Source organism: Narcine bancroftii, chromosome 3 (assembly GCF_036971445.1).
Source record: "Narcine bancroftii isolate sNarBan1 chromosome 3, sNarBan1.hap1, whole genome shotgun sequence".
In the NCBI taxonomy this organism is placed as follows: domain Eukaryota; kingdom Metazoa; phylum Chordata; class Chondrichthyes; order Torpediniformes; family Narcinidae; genus Narcine; species Narcine bancroftii.
The window spans coordinates 328025477-328047417 of NC_091471.1; the positions used below are offsets into that span (position 1 = coordinate 328025477).

At 41.1% G+C, this 21941-nt stretch overlaps 1 protein-coding gene across 2 annotated transcripts in view; it reads left to right on the forward strand.

The window, feature by feature from the left end:
* Positions 1-21941, forward strand: part of LOC138759153 (transmembrane and coiled-coil domains protein 1-like) — a 45876-nt gene that overhangs the window by 14738 nt on the left and 9197 nt on the right. The window contains exons 2-4 of one of the 2 annotated variants that reach the window (XM_069929163.1): positions 7314-7391; positions 7939-8141; positions 10340-11043. In XM_069929163.1, the coding sequence (XP_069785264.1) occupies positions 8118-8141; positions 10340-11043 (728 nt within the window). In that variant the 5' untranslated portion in view covers positions 7314-7391; positions 7939-8117. Of the gene's footprint in view, positions 1-7313; positions 7392-7714; positions 8142-10339; positions 11044-21941 lie in introns of those variants that run through there. The other variant, XM_069929162.1, reaches the window with a different exon arrangement.

Below are 21941 nucleotides of genomic sequence, written 5' to 3' on the forward strand. Positions count from 1 at the left end.
AGTAACTTGTTTTGCTTCAATATTAGTTTTGGTAATTGATAATTTGTTTTATTTCTTTCTACATGAATCTTCTTCCAAATATTGAGGAGATGATGTAATACTGGAGAACTTCTATGTTGTATCAATTTTTCATCCCATTTATATAATATGTGTTCAGGTATCTTTTCCCCTATTTTATCTAATTCTAATCTCGTCCAGTCTGGTTTTTCCATTGTTTGATAAAAATCTGATAGGTATCTTAATTGTGCGGCTCTATAATAATTTTTAAAATTTGGCAGTTGTAAGCCTCCTTGTTTATACCATTCTGTTAATTTATCTAGTGCTATCCTCAGTTTCCCCCCTCTCCATAAAAATTTCCTTATTATTTTCTTTAACTCCTTGAAGAATTTCTCTGTCAGGTGTATTGGCAATGCCTGAAATAAGTATAATATCCTTGGAAAAATGTTCATTTTAATACAGTTTACCCTTCCTATTAGTGTTAGTGGTAAATCTTTCCAATGTTCTAAATCGTCCTGTAATCTTTTCATTAGTGGATAATAATTGAGTTTATATAGTTGGCCGAGATTTTTGTTTATTTGTACACCTAGGTATCTTATTGCCTGCATTTGCCATCTAAATGGAGATTCCTTCTTAAATTTTGAGAAATCCGCATTATTCATATGCATTGCTTCACTTTTATTTACGTTTATCTAGTAACCCGACACTTCTCCATATTCCTTCAATTTCTTATATAATTCTTTTATTGATAGTTCTGGTTCTGTTAAGTACACTATAACATCATCCGCAAATAGACTGATTTTATATTCCTTGTCTTTTATTTTTATTCCTTTTATATTATTATCTATTCTTATCAATTCTGCTAGTGGTTCTATAGCTAACGCAAACAATAAAGGTGATAGTGGGCATCCCTGCCGCGTTAACCTGCTTAAGTTAAATTGCTTTGATACATGTCCATTTACTGTCACTTTCGCTAACGGTCCCTTATATAATGCTTTAATCCAATTAATATACTTCTCCGGTTAACTGAATTTTTGCAATACTTTGAACAAATAATTCCATTCTACTCTGTCAAAGGCCTTCTCTGCGTCCAAAGCAACTGCAACTGTAGGTGCTTTATTTCCTTCTACTGCATGAATTAAGTTAATAAATTTACAAATATTGTCTGTTGTGCGTCTTTTTTTGATAAATCCAGTTTGGTCTAAATTTACCATTTTCGGTACATGCTCTGCTAATCTGTTTGCTAATAGTTTAGCTATTATCTTATAATCTGTGTTTAGTAAAGAATTGGTCTTTATGACGCTGGTGAGAGTGGATCTTTCCCTTGCTTTATTATTACTGTAATTATTGCTGTTTTACATGAATCTGGTAAGCTTTGTGTTTTATCAATCTGGTTGATTACATCCAGGAGGGACGGAATTAATAAGTCTTTAAATGTTTTGTAGAATTCTATTGGGAATCCATCCTCTCCTGGTGTCTTATTATTTGGTAATTTTTTAATTATCTCTTGTATTTCTACTATTCCAAATGGTTCTGTTAATTTATTTTGTTCCTCTATTTGTAGTTTTGGTAGTTCAATTTTAGTCAGAAATTCATCTATTTTCCCTTCTTTCCCTTTGTTTTCAGTTCAGTATAATTGTTCATAGAATTCTCTAAAGTTTTCCTTAATTTCTTTTGGATTATATGTAATTTGGTTGTCTTTTTTCCTTGATGCCAATACCATTTTCTTAGCTTGTTCTGTCTTAAGCTGCCATGCTAGGATTTTGTGCGTTTTTTCACCCAGTTCATAATATTTCTGTTTTGTCTTCATTATATTCTTCTCCACCTTATATGTTTGTAGTGTTTCATATTTTATATTTTTATCCGCTAATTCTCTTCTTTTAGTTGTATCTTCCTTCATTGTTAATTCTTTTTCTATATTTACTATTTCCCTTTCCAACTGCTCTGTTTCCTGATTATAGTCCTTCTTCATCTTGGTTACATAACTTATTATTTGCCCTCTAATGAATGCTTTCATTGCATCCCATAGTATAAACTTATCTTCCACTGATTCTGTATTTATTTCAAAATACATTTTTATTTGTTTTTCAATAAATTCTCTAAAATCCTGCCTTTTACGTAACATGGGGTTTAATCTCCATCTATACATTCTTGGAGGGATGTCCTCTAGCTTTACTGTCAATATTAAGGGTGAGTGGTCCGATAGTATTCTAGCTTTATATTCTGTTTTTCTTACTCTATCTTGCATACTAGCTGATAACAAAAATAGGTCTATTCTTGAGTATGTTTTATGTCTAGCCGAGTGATATGAATATTCCTTTTCCTTTGGGTGTTGTTTCCTCCATATATCCAAAAGTTGCATTTCTTCCATTGATTTAATTATAAATTTGGTTACTTTGTTCTTTCTGTTAATTTTTTTCCCAGTTTTATCCATATTTGAATCCAAATTCAGGTTGAAATCCCCTCCTATTAATATGTTCCCTTGCATATTTGCTACCTTCAAAAAGATATCTTGCATAAACTTTTGATCTTCTTCGTTAGGTGAATATACATTGAGTAGATTCCAAAACTCCGAATATATCTGACATTTTATCATTACATATCTCCCTGCTGGATCTATTATTTCCTCTTCTATTTTAAATGGCAGATTTTTACTAATTAATATAGCCACTCCTCTTGCTTTTGAATTATACGATGCTGCTGTTACATGTCCTACCCAATCTCTCTTTAATTTCTTGTGCTCCAATTCAGTTAAGTGTGTTTCTTGCACAAATGCTATATCAATTTTTTCTTTTTTCAGTAAATTTAGCAGTTTCTTCCTTTTAATTTGGTTATGTATTCCATTAATATTTAAAGTCATATAGTTCAACGTAGCCATTTTATACTTTGTTTATCTTCCCTTTCCGTTTTTCCATCATTACCTTTCCTCCCTTTCCATTTCTGTTTTCTTATTTTAAACCCTTCATAAGACAACATTCCTAAAACATCAAACATTTTCCTTATTCTCCTATTTAAAACTTCTTTAGCCCCAATCTCCCCTTCCCCTCCTGAGTTGTCCTTTATCCCTTGTCGGACAACAACATCTCCCCTCTCCATTTGGGTTTGCGAATTCACTCGCAAGCGTCAGCTGATTTTGCAGTGACCGCAACTCCTCCCCACCCAGCCCCCCCAGAAAAGATTTCACTTTTCATATGTAACAAAGGTCACTCTTTTAGTTCCCTCCTTATTCCCTCTATTCCATTTCCTTCCCTTATTAATTCTTGTCTATACTATCTATATTTTCCTCTAAATACGGATACATTCACGTATGCACATTATACATATACACACTTATACCTCTTTACCCACATACATATAAATCGTGGTCATTTTTACTCTCATTACACGTCTTCATCCCTCAGTCTATTTTGTAATTGTTCTGCAAATTCTTGTGCTTCTTCTGGATCCGAGAATAGTCTGTTTTGTTGTCCTGGAATAAATATTTTCAATACCGCTGGATGCTTTAGTATAAATTTATACCCTTTCTTCCATAAAATCGCCTTTGCTGTATTGAACTCCTTTCTCTTCTTTAGGAGTTCAAAACTTATATCTGGATAAATGAAGATTTTTTGCCCTTTGTACTCCAGTGGCTTGTTGCCCTCTCTTACTTTTTCCATTGTCTTCTCCAGTACCTTTTCTCTTGTAGTATATCTTAGGAATTTTACTAAAATAGATCTTTGTTTTTGTTGTGGTTTAAAGGCCAATGCTCTATGTGCCCTTTCTATTTCCATTTCTTGCTGTAGTTCTGGACATCCTAGGATCCTAGGGATCCAATCTTTTATAAACTCTCTCATATTCTTGCCTTCTTCATCTTCCTTAAGGCCCACTATCTTTATGTTATTTCTTCTGTTATAGTTTTCCATTATATCTATTTTCTGAGCTAACAGTTCTTGTGTCTCTATAACTTTTTTATTAGATTCCTCTAATTTCTTTTTTAAGTCCTCTACCTCCATTTCTACTGCTACTGCCCGCTCTTCCATCTTGTCCATTTTCTTTCCCATTTCTGTTAAGGTTATATCTATTTTATTCATTTTCTCTTCTCTGTTGTTTATTCTTCTTCTTAAATCATTAAATTCCTGTGTTTGCCATTCTTTAAATGACTCCATGTATCCTTTAATAAGAGAAAGTATATCCTTTGTCTTGCCTTTCCCTTCTTCTTCTATTTCACTGTACTCTTCCTCTTCCTCTTCTTCTTCCTCTGGGTTGGCCATCTGTTGTTTCTTTGTTGCCCTTTTCTTCTCTTCTTTCTTGTTTTCATTGTCTTCTGTGTTCTCCTCTTGCTGCAGGTGTTCTGCAGCTGTCGTTGCCGGCTGTGGAGATCGACTCCCCAGCTGGTCCCCCCTCCTGTCAGTGTGGTTTTTTTCATGCGCATCGCGCATGCGCGACTCCTCGCGCATGCGCAGTTGCGCACTTTTACTCGGCTCAGCGAGCCATTTTTGTAGTCCACTTTCTACCGACCTGAGGGAGCGGGTTTCTCTCTCCACCGCGGGCCTCTTCGAACAGGTAAGGCCTTCTCCTTCTTCTTCCGTTGTCTTCTCTTCCTCTCTTCTTACCGTTGGTTTCGACTTTTCTTTTTTCGTCGCCATCTTCTTTCCACCTTTATACTCACTTTTCTTTAACTTTTATTTCTGTGCCTTTGTGTTTTCCTTTGTTTTTTTTTACTTTTCTGGAAAGGGCTGGAGTTCACCGTCCGGCCACTACTCCATCACGTGACTCCCCCCTACATAAAACGTAATTAAGGGATATGTGGAAAAGGCAGGTGGGTGGAGTTGAGTCAATGATCAGATCAGCCATGAGCTTATTGAATGGGGGAGCAGGCTCGACAGGCTGGATGGTCGACTCCTGTTTCTGATGTTCTCACCCCGAGATTATTTTCCCTGCGGGCGTGGTAGAGTGACCACTCATTAACAGTGCAAAAAGAAAGTCAGGGAGGGTCTGGGGCTCGTTGCCTGTTCAGGAACCTGACAGTGGATGCTGCCATGTGTTGCTGAGTGCTCGACACCGGGCTCCTGGATGGAAGCAGAGTGAAGGGTGAGGAGAGAGAGGCTGCTTTTTTTTTTCGATGTCCCCAGTGGAGTAAAATCTGGTGCCTGGGACGTTGCAGGCCGAGCTAACAACTATTTTGCCCTAAGAGTTAGCACCTCTATACCAGGCAGGGATGTGACCAGCCAGAACACTCCCTACGGTCCACTTGTTGACATTTACGTGGTAAAGCACCAACTCAAAAAACAACAACAGGCTTTTCCAGTAATTGATGGTGCATCAATTTTATTCACTTAAGAACACAAGCACATACATATGGTTCAGTTGTCCTGCTCTGAGGGGGCTGCCTTTCTACAGGACCCTGTGGGGAGCAGACACAGGGACAACTGGCCAACAGATGCGGCTGACCAGATCATTATACATTACAGTGGTTTACCATGCAAGAGTCTTGGGTGACAAATCTCAACAATCCCCTCACGAGGTCCAGCCACTGGTGAGCCTTCTTCGTGATTGCATCAACGTGAAGGACGAGAGGAGGGATGGACGCCCAGTTCTTTGCTTATTCCCTCAAAGAAGGGCGAAACGTCGGCGATAGATCCTTATCTCCTGCAGAGATGCTGCAAGACCGGCTGAGTTCCCCCGACATTTTCCTGTATTCATACTACAGTCACAGCATCTGCAGACGGCCAGCACCTGTTTCCCAGGGCGGGATCAGCAAATACCGGAGGACGTCCGTACAAAGTGGAGCAAGGGAAATTTTCTTTTTACATAGAGTTGTGTGGGCTTGAAATGCCTCACCAGAGCGGGTGGTGGTGGAGGCTGGAACAGTAGGGGGCATTTAAAAGACTCTGAGTTACATGGATGGAGGGTGCAGATGTGAGGGAGGGAAGGGGGAGATAACCGGGGGGGGGGGGGAATGGTCGCACGTTTGTTCATCAATGGGACCTCGTTTCTGTGAGGGGTTGAGGGGTGCTGGGTTCTCTGTCTTTCTTACGGTAGAAAGTTAATGTACTAAATGCAGTATTAGGTGACAATAATGGAGCCGTTATCTTCACTGTCCCCACGGGTCGTCCCCTCCGTTTCTCCCTCTCACACCAGGGCTGGTGGGGGTGATCTTTCCTGTCCTCTGGTGCCCTGCTCCCCTGGAGTCTGCAGCCCCTCGCAGCTCCTGCCGGGTGAATAGGCGCCACCATCTTAGGCCCAGACCCCACGCATCTGTCCTAAAGCATCCCAAATAATTACTTCTACTACCTCTCTGGTGCACATCAAAGGCACCAAGCCCTAAAGCACTCCCACTCCAAATTCCTTCAGCATTTTTACTGTTGCTCTTGTTTCCCACCTCCTTTCTTTCCTGTTTGTCTCCAAAGGTCCAGGGTTTTCCCTATTTGTTGGACTGTTCTTTGCCCTCGACCCTCTGAGTGGGAAAACAAGACCCCCTTTAAATCTCTCGTTTTCAATTCCTGGACCTGAGACGATGGGCCTTTCTCCTGGCCTCCTCCGTTCCAGGGAGAAAGGCCCTGGCCTTTCCCGAGAGGCCCTGCAGTCCCAGGGATGTGCTCCCCTGAGCTTCCTGCCCATTCCGCTGGTGCTGGGCAGTGGTCTTGCCATGAGCAATGTCCTCTCTGTGTTCCTCTGGTCTTGATCTTCAGGGTCCCTGCCCGACCGGGCGATGCCTGGTTCACCTGGTGTTCGGCCTTCCCAACTGAGGGGAGCCTGGTTCTTGTCCAACATGTGCTCGTCTCCTTTGCCCCCACTTGCCCCCTCACCTCCCCCTCGCACCCCTCACCCCACTGCCTTTCCCACCCCATCACCTCCATCTCGCCCACCTCACCCCTCCTCGTCCCCCCCTCACCCTTTGCCCCCTCTCCTCTCACCTCTCCCTCACACCCCCTCACCCTTCCCTCATCCCCTCATCTCTCACCCACTCCCCTCCTCTTCCCCACTTCCCCCTCTCACCCCTCACCTTTCCCTTGCCCCATCACCCCTTCACCGCTCCCACCCCATCGCCTCCTCTCACCCTCTCACTCCTCACCCTTCCCTCAGCCCCACACATGTCCTCGCTCCTCCCCTCCCCTTCATCCCCCTCACCCCTCCTCACCCTCATTGCTCCCTCCTCACCCTCATTGCTCCCTCTCACCCCCCCCTCACCACCCCCACTCTGCCGGCCTCAATTTCTGCTCCCCTCGCTGCCCTTTGACCCTCTGGCTCCCCTCGTCGCCCCTCGTACCCTCTCTTCTGTCTCCCACCTATCACCCCCCTCACTCCCTCCCTCACCCTGGTCATTTTCCCCACAGGTTTGGCATTGGTGAGAGGCCGACAGAGTTGAGGCTGATCCTTGGTGTCGTCTGTCGAAGGACGAGCAAGAAAGAAGGGTCAGCAAGGGATCTCCACAGGGGGAGGGTCAGCGAGGGATCTCTGTGGGGGAGGGTCAGTGAGGGATCTCCACAGAGGGATCAGTGAGGGATCTCTACAAAGGGAGGGTCAGCAAGGTATCTCCACAGGGGGAGGGTCAGTGAGGGATCTCCACAGGGGAGGGTCAGCGAGGGATCTCCACAGGGAAGGGTCAGCAAGGGATCTCCATGGGGGGAGGGTCAGTGGGATCTCCACAGAGGGGAGGGTCAGTGAGGGATCACTACAATGGGAGGGTCAGCGAGGTATCTCCACAGGGGGAGGGTCAGTGAGGGATCTCCAGGGGGGAGGGTCAGTGAGGGATCACAAGGGGAGAGTCAGCGAGGGATCTCCATGGGGGATCAGTGAGGGATCTCCATAGAGGGGAGGGTCAATGAGGTATCTCCACGGGGGGAGGGTCAACGAGTGAACTCCACAAAGGGGGAGAGTCAACGAGTGATCTCCAAGAAGGGGAGGGAGAGGAGGTTAAACTTTGAGTGGCAGGGGAGTGAAATTCCAACTCACCAGCAGCCGGCCCCTCGGGTTGAGGCCGGACGACCCTGGTCTGCCAGACGGCGCCAGGTTGCAGCGGGGAGCGTGCCAAGCAGGGAGGACGAGTCATTGGAACAGGAGGAAGAGGCATCAACACGGGAACCTGGGGACAACATCAAGACAACAGCCTGAGGTTCTTCCACAACCTCCTGTTCAAGATGAGAGGGGCAAAGAAGCAGAAGGTAAGGCAGAACTTCCCTCCCCGATCATCCAACAGGCCCTTCAGCCCTCGATGTGGTGTTGACCCATGTATTCTTTTGAAAAAAACACGAAATCCTCCCTATCCTGTAATCCTCTATTTTCCTTCCATCCATGGGCTCGTCTAAGATTCTCTTAAATGTTCCACCACCAGCCCCTGGTGAGGTATTCCAGGGCCCCACAACTCTCTGTGTAAAAAAAACTTACCCCTAAACGTCCCTCCCTTCACTTTGTACAGACATTCTCTGCTGTCTGGGAAACAGGTGCTGCCCGTTCACCCTATCTACACCTCTCAGTATCTTGTCGACCTCTATCAAGTCTCCTCTCATCCTTCTACGATCCAAAACTCCACTAACTTTGCCTCATGAGACCTGTTTTCCCAATCCAGGCAACATCCTGGTGAATCTCTTCTGCCCCCTCTCCACAGCTTCCACATCGTTCCTGTAATGAGTTGGCCAGAACTGAACGCAGTTCTCCAAGTGAGGTCTCAGCCGAGATTTCTCACGATCTGTCCCTAGCCTCAGGAGCGGTCATGTAGTTTTGCCACACAAGGATCAGTTCATTTGACTCAACACCTCCACTCTGATTTGGCCCATTATCCCCGCCCATGTCCTTTCCCATCCAAGTCCTTGCGACATTCCAGGGATCCGAATGCAGATCAGTCCTCTCCACAGGTTGGGCTCCCTCTGCACATAAGACCATAAACATAGGGCCAGGAATAGGCAATTTGGCCCATCGAGTCTACCCCACAGAGATAGGGGACTGGAGGGGGTGACAGAAACAGAGGGATGTAGGGGACCGGAGGAGGTTACAGAGACAGAGAGGGGTTTTGGGACTGGAGGGGATTACAAATTCATGGATGAGTGTAGGGGACTAGGGGTGGGCTTACAGACACAGGGAGGGGTGTAGGGAACTGGAGGGAGTTACAGAGACAGGGAGGGGTGTAGGGGACCGGAGGGGGTTACAGACACAGGGAGGTGTAGGGGACCGGAGGGGGTTACAGAGACAGGGAGGGGCGTAGGGGACCAGAGGGTGTTACAGGGACAGGGAGGGGTGTAGGGGACCGGAGGCGGTAACAGAGACAGGGAGGGGTGTAGGGGACCGGACGGGGTTACAAGGACGGGGAGGGGTGTAGGGGACCAGAGGGGATTACAGGGACAGGGAGGGGTGCTGGAGACCGGTGGGGTTGCAGAGACAGGGAGGGGTGTAGGGGACTGGATGGGGTTACAGAGACAGGAGGAGTGTAGATTGGACATCAGGTGTAAGTTTTTTTTACACAGAGAGTTATGGGGGCCTGGAATGCTCTGCCAGGGGTGGTGGTGGAGGTTGGATCATTGGGGACTTTTAAGAGACTCTTAGACAGGCCCACGTATGGAAGAAAAATGGAGGGTTCTGGGGCAGGGAGGGGTTAGTATTTTTTGGTACAACATTGAGGGCTGAAGGGCCTGTATTGTGCTATAGTGTTCTGCAAGAGCAGGGATGTGATGTTGAGGGCTTATAAGGCCCTGGCGAGCCCTCTTGTGGAGTATTGGGAGCAGTTTTTGGATCCTTGTTGATGTGCTGACATTGGAGAGGGTTCGGAGGAGGTTCACTCCAGGAAGGAAAGGGTTATTTTACGGAGAGCATTTGACAGCTCTTGGTTGGAATTTAGGAGAATGAGGGGGGAATCTCGAACGTTGAATGGCGCAGACAGAGTAGATGTAGAAAGGTGGGAGAGTCCAGGACAACTTCAGGATTGAGGGCATACGTTCAGAACAGACGCAGAGGGATTTCTTCAGGTGGGGGGCGGGGGGGTCGGAGAATCTGTGGAATTTGTTACCATGCACGGTCGTGGAGGCCAGGTCATTGGGTGTATTTAAAGCAGAGATTCTTGATGAGCCAAGGCATCGAGGGTTACAGGGAGAAGGGTCGGGCAGTTGGGCCGAGTGGAAGAACGTACAAGTTCATGATTGAGTGGTGGGGCAGATTTGATGGACTGAATGGCCTATTTCTGCACCTGTGTCTTATGGTCTTGTGGTTCATTCGTGTGGGTGGATGCTCACCCTCTCTCCCCTCCATTCTTTTTGTCTGCCTTCCCCCCCCATCTCATCCCCTCCTCTAACTTTCCCACCCCATCCCTCTCCCCCTCCTCTTCCCCATCCCCCTCCTCGCTATCCCCACTCCCTTCCCACCCCACACCCAGACCCCCCCTCCAGAGCAGGTGGACCCTGGAGTCCCAGTGCTACACATCAACTCTAGCCCAGAGGCCACCAAGCAGGATGTGGACGGTGAGGGGGCCCAGCCGGCAGACGTGCGAGCTGAGCGGTCTGCATTGCAACAGGAGGCGCTGAGGCTCACAGAAAAGGCACGGCACACCCAGGCTGCGCGCCTTGCCAACATGTCCGAGTATCTGCGCCTCAGCAGCCTGGCGGACAGTGAGCAGGCCTGGAGGCTGGAGCAGGCCTTCCAGGCCAAGGACGGGCGCCTGTCGACTCATCTCGCCAACCAGCGGGCCCGCCTCGGGCGCCACCTGAGGCGGCTGGATGACCTGGACCAGATCTTTGACCCGATGGGCCTGCCCAAGTCACAGAACCCGGAGACAGGCCTGCCCAGCGCCCCAGACCCAGAGATGGGCCTTCCCAGTGCCCCAGACCCAGAGATGGGCCTGCCCAAGGCCCAGGCCCTGGAGCCGAACCCCGGCAACCATCTCTCCCAGCTCACCAATGGCTCGGAGGACACACTGATTCAAGACGGAGGGCAGGAAGCTGATCTTCTCTCCCTCCTTGAAGAGCTGGCTGAGGCGAAGGAGGCCTTGCTCAACCTGGAGTTCCGTCTGAAGCTTGTCACTGAGGAGTGCAGGCGGGACCACACCGCCTTCGAGGGATTGAAGCACGAGAATGCCTACAGGTATAGGCCCTCCCTCTGTCCTTGCGGAGCTGGCACATTCTACCACAGGTTCCTCACGTGGCTCAAAGTCTGAGTTAACTGGGACCCTTGGGATTTAAGATTTCTTTATTGTCTTTTAAAGGCCTTTAAATTTATTAAATTTTAAATTGGACATACAGCACTGTAACAGGCCTTTCCGGCCCACGAGCCCATGTGGATTAACCTACACCGTACGTTTTGAATGGTGGGAGGAAACTGGAGCCCCTGGGAAAAACCCATGCATACAAATTCCTTACAGACAGTGCGGGATTCGAACACCAGTCCCAATCATTGGTGTGGAAAAACCGTTGCGCCAACTGTGCTACCCTTTAACAAGGTCTCACATGAAAGGTTAGTCGGGAAGGTTCAGACACTCAGTATTCAGGGTGAAGTAGTGAACTGGATTTGACGAGGGCTGGACGGGATAAGCCAGAGAGTGGCTTATCCTTCTCAGAATGGAGGCCTATGCCTCAAGGATCAGTGCTGGGACCAGTGTTGTTTGTCATTTGTATCAATGATCTGGATGATCATGTTGGAAAATGGATCAGCAAGTTTGCAGATGACACTAAGATTGGAGGCATTGTGGACAGCGAAGAAGGTTTTCAAAGCTTGCAGATGGATCTGGACCAGCTGGGAGAATGGGCAGATGGAGTTTAATGCAGAGAAGTGTGAGGTGTTGCATTTTGGAAGGACAAACCAAGAAAGGACATACATGGTGAATAGTCGGGCTCTGGGGAGTGCGGTAGAACAGAGGGATCTGGGAATACAGAAACATAATTCCCTGAAAGTGGCGTCACAGGTAGACGGGATTGTAAAGAGAGCTTTTGGCACATTGGCCTTCATAAATCAAAGTATTGAGTCCAGGAGTTGTGATGTTACGGTAAAGTTGTACAAGACATAGGTGAGGCCAAATTGGAGAATTGTGAGCAGTTTTGGTACCGAACTACAGGAAAGTTATTAATAAGATAGAAAGAGAGCAGAGAAGATTTACTAGGATGTTGCCCTGACTTCAGGAACTGAGTTACAGGGAAAGGTTAAACAGGTTCAGACTTTAATCCCTGGCGCATAGAAGAATGAGGGGAGATTTGATCAAGGTGTTTAAAATTATGAGGGGGATCGACAGAGTAAATGTAGGTCGGCTTTTTCCACTGAGGGTCGGTGAGATACAAACCAGAGGACATGGGTTAAGGGGGTAAGGGGAAAAATTTTGCACCTAATGAAGATGACCAGGAATTTATGCAGGACATTTTTTAAGATAGCAGACACACAGGGACACATTTTACTAGGGAGGAGGCTTTAATTTTAACCTTGACCCATCAACAGATAAAACCAGGAAGACAACTATAAAAAAATAGAGCAGCTAAATTTACATTGAACTCAATGCATGACATAAAGATAGTTGATACATGCAGAAAAACAACATCCAGAAGAAAGAGATTATTCATATTATTCAAACAGACATAAAACCTATTCTAGGATTAATATGTTCTTGTTGTCGGCTCAGATTCAAGGGAGAGTTTGAAAAACCGAATATAAAGCAAGACTTTTATCAGACCACTCACCCTTGTTATTGACAATTGTTTTAGAGGATATTCTGCCGAAAACATATAGATGGAGGCAAAACTCCATATTGTCAAAAAGGCGAGACTTTCGGGAATACGTAGAACAACAAATTGAAATATATTGTGAGACAAATACAAATGTGGTAACAGACAAATTTATATTATGGGATGCAATGAAGGCCTTTATTAGGGGACAAATAATTAGTTACATGACTAAGATTAAAAAAGAATATAATCAGGAAATTGAACAGTTGGGAAAAGAGATAGTAATTATAGAGAAAGATTTAACAACAAGGGATATAGAGAAAAGAGAGAATTGACAGAGAAAAAAATTAAAATATGCAACATTGCAAACATACAAAGTGGAGAAAAACATTATGAAAACAAAGCAAAGAGATTATGAATTAGGAGAGAAAACCCACAAAGTATTGGCTTGGTAACTAAAAACAGAACAAGCAACAAGAACAATCTCAGCAACAAGGAAGGAAGATAAACAGACCTCATATAACCCATTAGAGATTAATGGAAATGTTAAAAAATTATAAGAAATTGTATCAAACTGAAAACCCCAGTGAAAAAAACGATAAAATAGATGAGTTTTTGTCAAATATTGAATTACCCCAATTACAAATGGAAGATCAAAATAAATTACTAAAACCCCTGACAATTGCAGAAATACAGGATATACTAATGACACAACCAAATAATAAAGCACCAGGCGAAGATGGATTTCTGACAGAGTTCTATAAATTATTCAATAATCTATTAATCCCGCCCCTCTTAGAGGGAATGAAACAGGTGGAAGAGACCCAGAATTTGCCTGACTCATGTAAAACGGCAATAATTACAGTAATTCCAAAAATGGGAAATGATCCACTGTCACCAGCATCATATAGACCAATATCTTTACTACATACAGATTACAAATTAATAGCAAAATTATTAGCGAATAATTTGACAGACTGTAGACCAAAATTACTGACACTAGATCAGAGACGATTTAAAAAAAATAGAAGAATGGCAAATAAAGTCTGTAAATTTATTAATTTATCCATACAGTGCAAATAAATAAAATACCAACTGTTGGTGCAGATGCAGAGAAAGCTTTCGATAGGGTGGAATGGAATTACCTGTTTAAAGTACTACAGAAATTCAAATGACCAGAAAAATGTATTAATTGGATTACAGCACTGTATAACAGCCATTTGGCAAAAGTGGTAACAAATGGATATGTTTCAGACCACTTTAAATTAAGTAGGTCAGCTAGGCAGGGATGCCCATTATCACCTTCTCTGTTTGCTTTGGCTATAGAACCATTGGCAGAGCTGATAAGAAGGGAACCTACAATAAAGGGAATAAAAGTAAAAGTGGAAGAATTTAAAATTAGTTTATTTGTGGATGATATTATAGTGTAGTGGCTACTATGGTAGAGCTACTGAGAAAAAAGCAATCACACCAGGATAGTCAACCAAAGACTGGTTTATTGAAGCTTTACAAGCGGGCTCCACGGGACAAGGTGGGACCTTGTTAAGGGAACAGCTGCTGGTCCATGGTACCAGCAGATTTAAATTGAGACTTGTTAATGTCCCATGCCTTTCAGCAGGGGACCCAGCTGATCAACGTGCCGCCCCTCAGCACTCAGTACCGCTAGCATGCCAGCTCTTAGGTAAGTCTGTGCATTGCACTGATGGTGGTGGTTCGCAGTACTGCGCTGAGTGCCTGCTCAGCCCGCTACACAGCTGCTACAATAGTATATTTAACAGACCCAGATAAATCAATAAAAAGGTTATATACAAAATTGAAAGAATATGGGGCGATATCAGGATACAAGGTTAATATTGATAAAAGTGAAGCCAATGAACAAAGTCGATTATACAAAATATAAAAGAGAATCCTCTTTTAAATGACAATCACAGCCCATACACTACCTTGGTATCAGGATAGATAATAATTTAAATCATTTGTATAAATTAAATTATCAACTGTTAATAAAAAAAATACAGGAAGATTTCAAGCAATGGAAAGATTGACCATGAACTTTAATAGGGAGAGTAAACTGCGTCAAGATGAATGTATTTCCACGGCTACAATATCTGTTCCAAACGCTACCGATTTCCCTTGACGGGAATTTTTAATGAAATGAATTAAATTAATAAGAAAGTTTCTATGGAAGGGTAAAAAATCAAGAGTGGCCTTGGAAAAATTAACATGAGTGTATAAACAAGGAGGATTGCAGCTACCAAATTTGAAAAACTGTTATACGGCAGCACAGTTAAGATAACTATCAGAATTTTATCAGAAGGGAGAAAAACCTGCTTGGCTCAAGATAGAATTATATAAATTAGGAGAAAAGGTCCCAGAACATTTACTCTATAAATGGGATGAGAAACAATAATCTACTGGTGCAACACAACAATCTACCAACATGTCATCACACAGTAAAAACAGGGAAGAGAATAGATCTGGAGTGAAAGATGATAAATTATCAAATACCAAAAATGCTACTAACGCAAAACCAATTAATTCCTTTTACAATAGACAATTTATTTTTTAAAGGAATGGGCAAGAAAAGGAATTAAAAGAATAAAAGATTGCTTTTTGGGAAATAATTTATTAACATTTGAACAGTTAAAAGACAAATACGGAATATCATGTGGTAGAATATTTTCATACTATCAGTTGAAAACTTATTTTTTTAAATTTTTAAAAATTTTTTAATTTTTCACACTATAAACCATATAGATCAAGATACATACATTTTCCTTCTTAAATATATACAGTGTCACTTTCTCCCCCCTTCCCTCCTCCCCCCTCCCTCCCTCCCTACCTCCCCTCCCATTCATTTAAAGTTCAGAAAATAAGATGCATTAAACCCGTCAAACAATGTTGTCACTCAATAAAAATAAACAAAAAATTCCACTGAGTCAGTTCTTTTCATTCTCTTCTCCTTCTGTCATTTTAGGTGGTAGATGTCCACGGTAGGTTTTCTCTATTATGTTTCATGTATGGCTCCCATATTTGTTCAAATATTGTAATGTTATTTCTTAAATTATATGTTATTTTTTCTAATGGAATACATTTATTCATTTCTATATACCATTGTTGTATTCTCAAGTTATCTTCTAATTTCCAGGCTGACATAATGGATTTTTTTGCTACAGCTAGGGCTATCATAACAAATCTTTTTTGTGCACCATCCAAATCAAGTCCAAATTCTTTGTTTTTTATGTTACTTAGGAGGAAGATCTCTGGGTTTTTTGGTATATTGCTTTTTGTGATTTTATTTAATATCTGGTTTAGATCTTCCCAAAATTTTTTCACTTTCTCACATGTCCAAATTGCATGAATTGTTGTTCCCATTTTCTTTTTACAGCGAAAACATCTGTCAGATACTGTTGGGTCCCATTTATTTAACTTTTGAGGTGTAATGTATAGCCTGTGTATCCAGTTATATTGTATCATACGTAACCTCATGTTTATTGTATTTCTCATAGTTCCGGAGCATAACTTCTCCCATGTTTCATTCTTTATCTTTATGTTTAGATCTTGTTCCCATTTTTGTTTAGTTTTACCATTTGTTTCCTCATTCTCCTTTTCTTGTAGTTTAATTATTTTAATGTTTGTTACAATTTTTTTGATTATCATTGTGTCTGTAATCACATATTCAAAATTACTTCCCTCTGGTAACCTCAGACTGCCTCCCAATTTGTCCTTCAAGTAGGATTTCAGTTGGTAGTATGCCAACACTGTATCGTGAGTTATATTATATTTATCCTTCATTTGTTCAAAGGATAATAATTTATTTCCCGAAAAACAATTTTCTATTCTTTTGATCCCTTTTTTCTCCCATTCTCTAAAGGAAAGGTTATCTATTGTAAAAGGGATTAGCTGATTTTGTGTCAGTATTAGTTTTGGTAGTTGGTAATTTGTTTTATTCCTTTCTATGTGAATCTTCTTCCAAATGTTGACCAGATGATGTAATACTGGAGAATTCGTACGTTGTACCAATTTTTCATCCCATTTATATAATATATGTTCAGGTATCTTCTCCCCTATTTTATCTAGTTCTAATCTAGTCCAATCTGGCTTTTCCCTTGTTTGATAAAAATATGATAGGTATCTTAATTGTGCGGCTCTATAATAATTTTTAAAGTTTGGCAGTTGTAAGTCTCCTTGTTTATACCATTCTGTTAATTTATCTAGTGCTATCCTTGGTTTCCCCCCTTTCCATAAAAATTTCCTTATTATTTTCTTTAACTCCTTGAAGAATTTCTCCGTCAAGTGTATTGGCAATGCCTGAAATAGGTATAATATCCTTGGGAAAATGTTCATTTTAATACAGTTTATCCTTCCTATTAGTGTTAGTGGTAAGTCTTTCCAATGCTCTAAGTCATCTTGTAATTTTTTCATTAGTGGATAATAATTGAGTTTATATAGATGGCTGAGGTTTTTATTTATTTGTATACCTAGGTATCGCATTGCTTGCGTTTGCCATCTGAATGGTGATTCTTTCTTAAATTTTGAGAAATCCGCATTATTCATTGGCATTGCTTCACTTTTATTTGCGTTAATCTTGTACCCCGACATTTCTCCATATTCCTTCAATTTCCTATATAATTCTTTTATTGATATTTCTGGTTCTGCTAAGTATACTATAACGTCATCTGCAAATAAACTGATTTTATATTCCTTGTCTTTTATTTTATTTTCTGTTCTTATCAGTTCTGCTAGTGGTTCTATGGCTAACGCGAACAATAAGGGCAATAGTGGGCATCCCTGCCTTGTTGATCTGCTTAAGTTAAGTTGTTTTGATATATATCCATTTACTGTCACTTTCGCCAATGGCCCCTTATATAATGCTTTAATCCAATTAATATATTTCTCTGGTAAGCTGAATTTTTGAATAAATAATTCCATTCTACTCTGTCAAAGGCCTTCTCTGCGTCTAAAGCAACCGCTACTGTTGGAGCTTTATTTCCTTCTACTGCATGAATTAAGTTAATAAATTTACAAATATTGTCAGTTGTTTGTCTTTTTTTAATAAATCCAGATTGGTCTAGATTTACTATTTTTGGTACATAGTTGGCTAATCTGTTTGCTAATAGTTTAGATATTATCTTATAAACTGTGTTAAGTAAAGATATTGGCCTATATGATGCTGGTGCGAGCGGATCTTTCCCTGTCTTTGGTATTACTGTAATTATTGCTGTTTTGCATGAATCTGGTAAGCTTTGTGTTTTATCAATCTGGTTGATTAGTTCCAGAAGGGGAGGAATTAATAAATCTTTAAATGTTTTATAGAATTCTATTGGGAATCCATCCTCTCCTGGTGTTTTATTATTCGGTAGTTTTTTTATTATCTCTTGTATTTCTACTATTTCAAATGGTTCTGTTAATTTATTTTGTTCCTCTGTTTGTAATTTCGGTAGTTCAATTTTAGTTAAAAATTCATCTATTTTGTCTTCTTTCCCTTCGTTTTCAGTTTGATATAATTGTTCGTAGAATTCTCTGAAGTTTTCATTAATCTCCGTTGGATTATATGTGATTTGCTTGTCTTTTTTCCTTAATGCCAATACCATTCTCTTAGTTTGTTCTCTCTTAAGCTGCCACACTAGAATTTTGTGCGTTTTTGCTCCTAGTTCATAATATTTCTGTTTTATCTTCATTATGTTCTTCTCCACCTTATATGTTTCATATTTTATTTTTTTATCTGCCAATTCTCTTCTTTTAGTTGTGTCTTCCTTCATTGCTAATTCTTTTTCTATATTTGCTATTTCCCTTTCCCTGCTCTGTTTCCTGATTGTAGTCCTTCTTTATCTTGGTTACATAACTTATTATTTGCCCTCTGATGAATGCTTTCATTGCGTCCCATAGTATAAACTTATCTTTCACTGATTCCATATTTATTTCAAAGTACATTTTAATTTGACGTTCAATTAATTCTCTAAAATCCTGCCTTTTAAGTAGCATGGAGTTTAATCTCCATCTATACATTCTTGGTGGGATGTCCTCTAACTTTATTGTCAATATCAGGGGTGAGTGGTCCGATAATAGTCTAGCTTTATATTCTGTTTTCCTAACTCTGTCTTGCATGCGAGCTGATAACAGGAATAGGTCTATTCTTGAGTATGTTTTATGTCTCGCCGAGTAATATGAATATTTCTTTTCCTTTGGGTGTTGTTTCCTCCATATATCCAAAAGTTGCATTTCTTGCATCGATTTAATTATAAATTTGGTTACTTTGTTCTTTCTGTTAATTTTCCCCCCAGTTTTATCCATGTATGAATCCAAATTAAGGTTGAAATCCCCACCTATTAGTATGTTCCCTTGCGTGTCTGCAATCTTCAAAAAGACATCTTGCATAAATTTTTGATCTTCTTCGTTAGGTGAATATACATTGAGTAAATTCCAAAAATCCGAATATATCTGACATTTTATCATTACATATCTCCCTGCTGGATCTATAATTTCCTCTTCTATTTTAATTGATACATTTTTACTGATTAGCTACTCCTCTAGCTTTTGAAATATATGACGCTGCTGTTACATGTCCTATCCAATCTCTCTTTAATTTCTTGTGCTCCACTTCAGTTAAGTGTGTTTCTTGTACGAATGCTATATCAATTTTTTATTTTTTCAGTAAATTTAGCAGTTTCTTCCTTTTGATTTGGTTATGTATTCCGTTAATATTTAAAGTCATATAGTTCAACATAGCCATTTCATACTTTGTTTATCTTTCCTTTCCGTTTCCTCATCATCACCTTTCCTTCTTATCCATTTCTGCTTTCTTTTTTTGAACACTTTATAAGACAACATTTCTAAAACATAAAACATTTCCCTTATTCTCCTATCTAAAATTCCTTTAACCCTACTATCCCCTCCCCTTCCTGAGTTGCCCTTTGTCCCTTGTCGGGCAACGACATCTCCCCTCTCCATTTGGATTTGCGAATTCACTCGCAAGCGTCAACTGATTTCGCAGTGACCGTAACTCCTCCCCACCCAGCCCTCCCAGAAAAGATTTTAATTTTCATATACAACAAAGGTCACTCTCTTAATTCCCCCCATACTTCCTTTCTTCCCTTTCTTTCCCTTCTTAGTTCTTACCTATATTCTATTTTTTTAATACCTACATACACACATACATATAGTTTGTGGTCATTTTTGTTCTCCTTACATATTTTCCTCTCTCTGTCTGTTTTGTAGTTGTTCTGCAAATTTTCTTTCTTCCTCCGGATCCAAGAATAGTCTGTTTTGTTCCCCTGGAATAACTATTTTATGTACCGCTGGATACTTTAGCATAAATTAATATCCTTTTTTCCATAGGATCATTTTTGCTGCATTAAACTCCTTCCTCTTCTTCAGGAGTTCAAAACTTATATCTGGATAGAAAAATTTTTTTGACCCTTGTATTCCAGTGGTTTTTTTGTCTTCTCATTTTTTTCATTGCCTTCTCCAATATATTTTCTCTTGTTGTATATCTTATGAATTTTACTAGAATGGATCTTGGTTTTTGTGGTGGTTGTGGTTTCGGGGCTAATGTTCTATGTGCCCTTTCTATTTCCATTTCTTCCTGTAATTCTGGTCTTTCTAGGACCCTGGGGATCCATTCTTTTATAAATTCTCTCATTCTTGCCTTCTTCATCTTCCTTAAGGCCCACTATCTTTATATTGTTTCTTCTATTATAATTTTCCATTATATCTATCTTCTGAGCTAACAGCTCTTGTGTCTCTAACTTTTTTATCAGATTCTTCTAATTTCTTTTTTAAGTCATCTACTTCCATTTCTATGGCTGTTTCTCATTCTTCCACCTTGTCTACTCTTTTTCCTATATCTGACATGATCATCTCTAATCTATTCACTTTTTCTTCTGTACTTTTTACTCTTCTTTTTATTTCACTGAATTCTTGTGACTGCCATTCATTTACTGATTCCATATATTCTTTAAAAAATAAATATCCATGTACTTGCCCTTCCCTTCATCTTCCATTTCTCTGCGTTCTTCCTCTTCTTCTTCTGAGTCCACTCCAGGATCTGTGTCCTTTACCTCTGTCTCTTCTTGTTTTCTTGCTGGTTTGCTTGTTTTATTTTGTTGGGTATTTTTGGTCTTCTTATTTTTATTAGAAGTGTCTTGCTGCTGGTCTTCTTCCTCTGAGTTGGTCATCTGTTGTTTCTTTGATTTCTTTTTACTCTCTTCTTTCTTGCTCTCGTTATTTTCTATGTTCTCCTCTTGCTGCTTTGTTGTGGTTGTCAATTTCAGCTGTAGAGATCGACTCTTCAGCTGGTCCCCCCTCTCGTCAGTGTTATGTTTGTCTTGCGCATCGCGCAAGCGCGAGGATTCGCGCATGCATGGTTGCGCACTTTTGTTTGGCTCCGTGAGCCATTTTTGTAGTCCCGAGTTCGGGGCTTTGACTGACCTGAGGGAGCGGGCTTCTCTCTCCACGGCGGGCCTCCTCGGACAGGTAAGGCCTTCACCTTCTTCTTCCGACGTCCTTTCTTCTCTTCTTCCCGTTGCTTTTGACTTTTCTTTTTTCGCTGCCATTTTCTCCACACCTTTATTTTCACTTTATTTTGGTTTTTGTGTTTGTGCCTTTGATTTTTCACTGTCTTTTTTTTACTTTTCTGGAGAGGGCTGGAGTTCCCCGACTGGCCACTACTCCATCACGTGACTCCTCCAGTTGAAAACTTATTTAAAGAAAAGTTGGGAACTAGTCTAAGATAACATGAGAGTAGCTGCTATGAAAACTTAATTACAGACACTGGGATAGCAAAACAATTTATTAAAAACATGGAAAATGGTGAAGAAATGTACAAACCCAAACAAGGTTGGGAGAAAGATTTCAATATAGGAATCAAGAATGAAACATGGGCGGAACTATGCGTAGGGACCACGAGTTATACAAAAAACACTCGGTTTCGTATGATACAATACAATTGGCTCCATAGACTAAATGTTACACCTCAAAAGTTAAAAGAATGGAATCCAACGATATCGGACAGAAGCTTCCGTTGTAAACAAGAAATTGGAACAACATTACATGCAATTTGGACATGTACAAAAGTGAACATTTTTTGGGAGGATTTAAACCTAATATTAAATAGAATTAGAAAAAATAGGATAGCAAAAGACCCAAAAATCTTCCTGTTAAACCACATAAAAGATAAAGAATTAGGCCTAAAATCAGACAGGGCTCAAAAACAGATTTATTATGATTGCGTTTTAAAAAAATGCAAAATAATAACATGGAAAACGGAGGCAACTTTAAAAATCCAATAGAAATGAACAAGTGTTTTCCATTAGAGAAAATTACCTACAATCT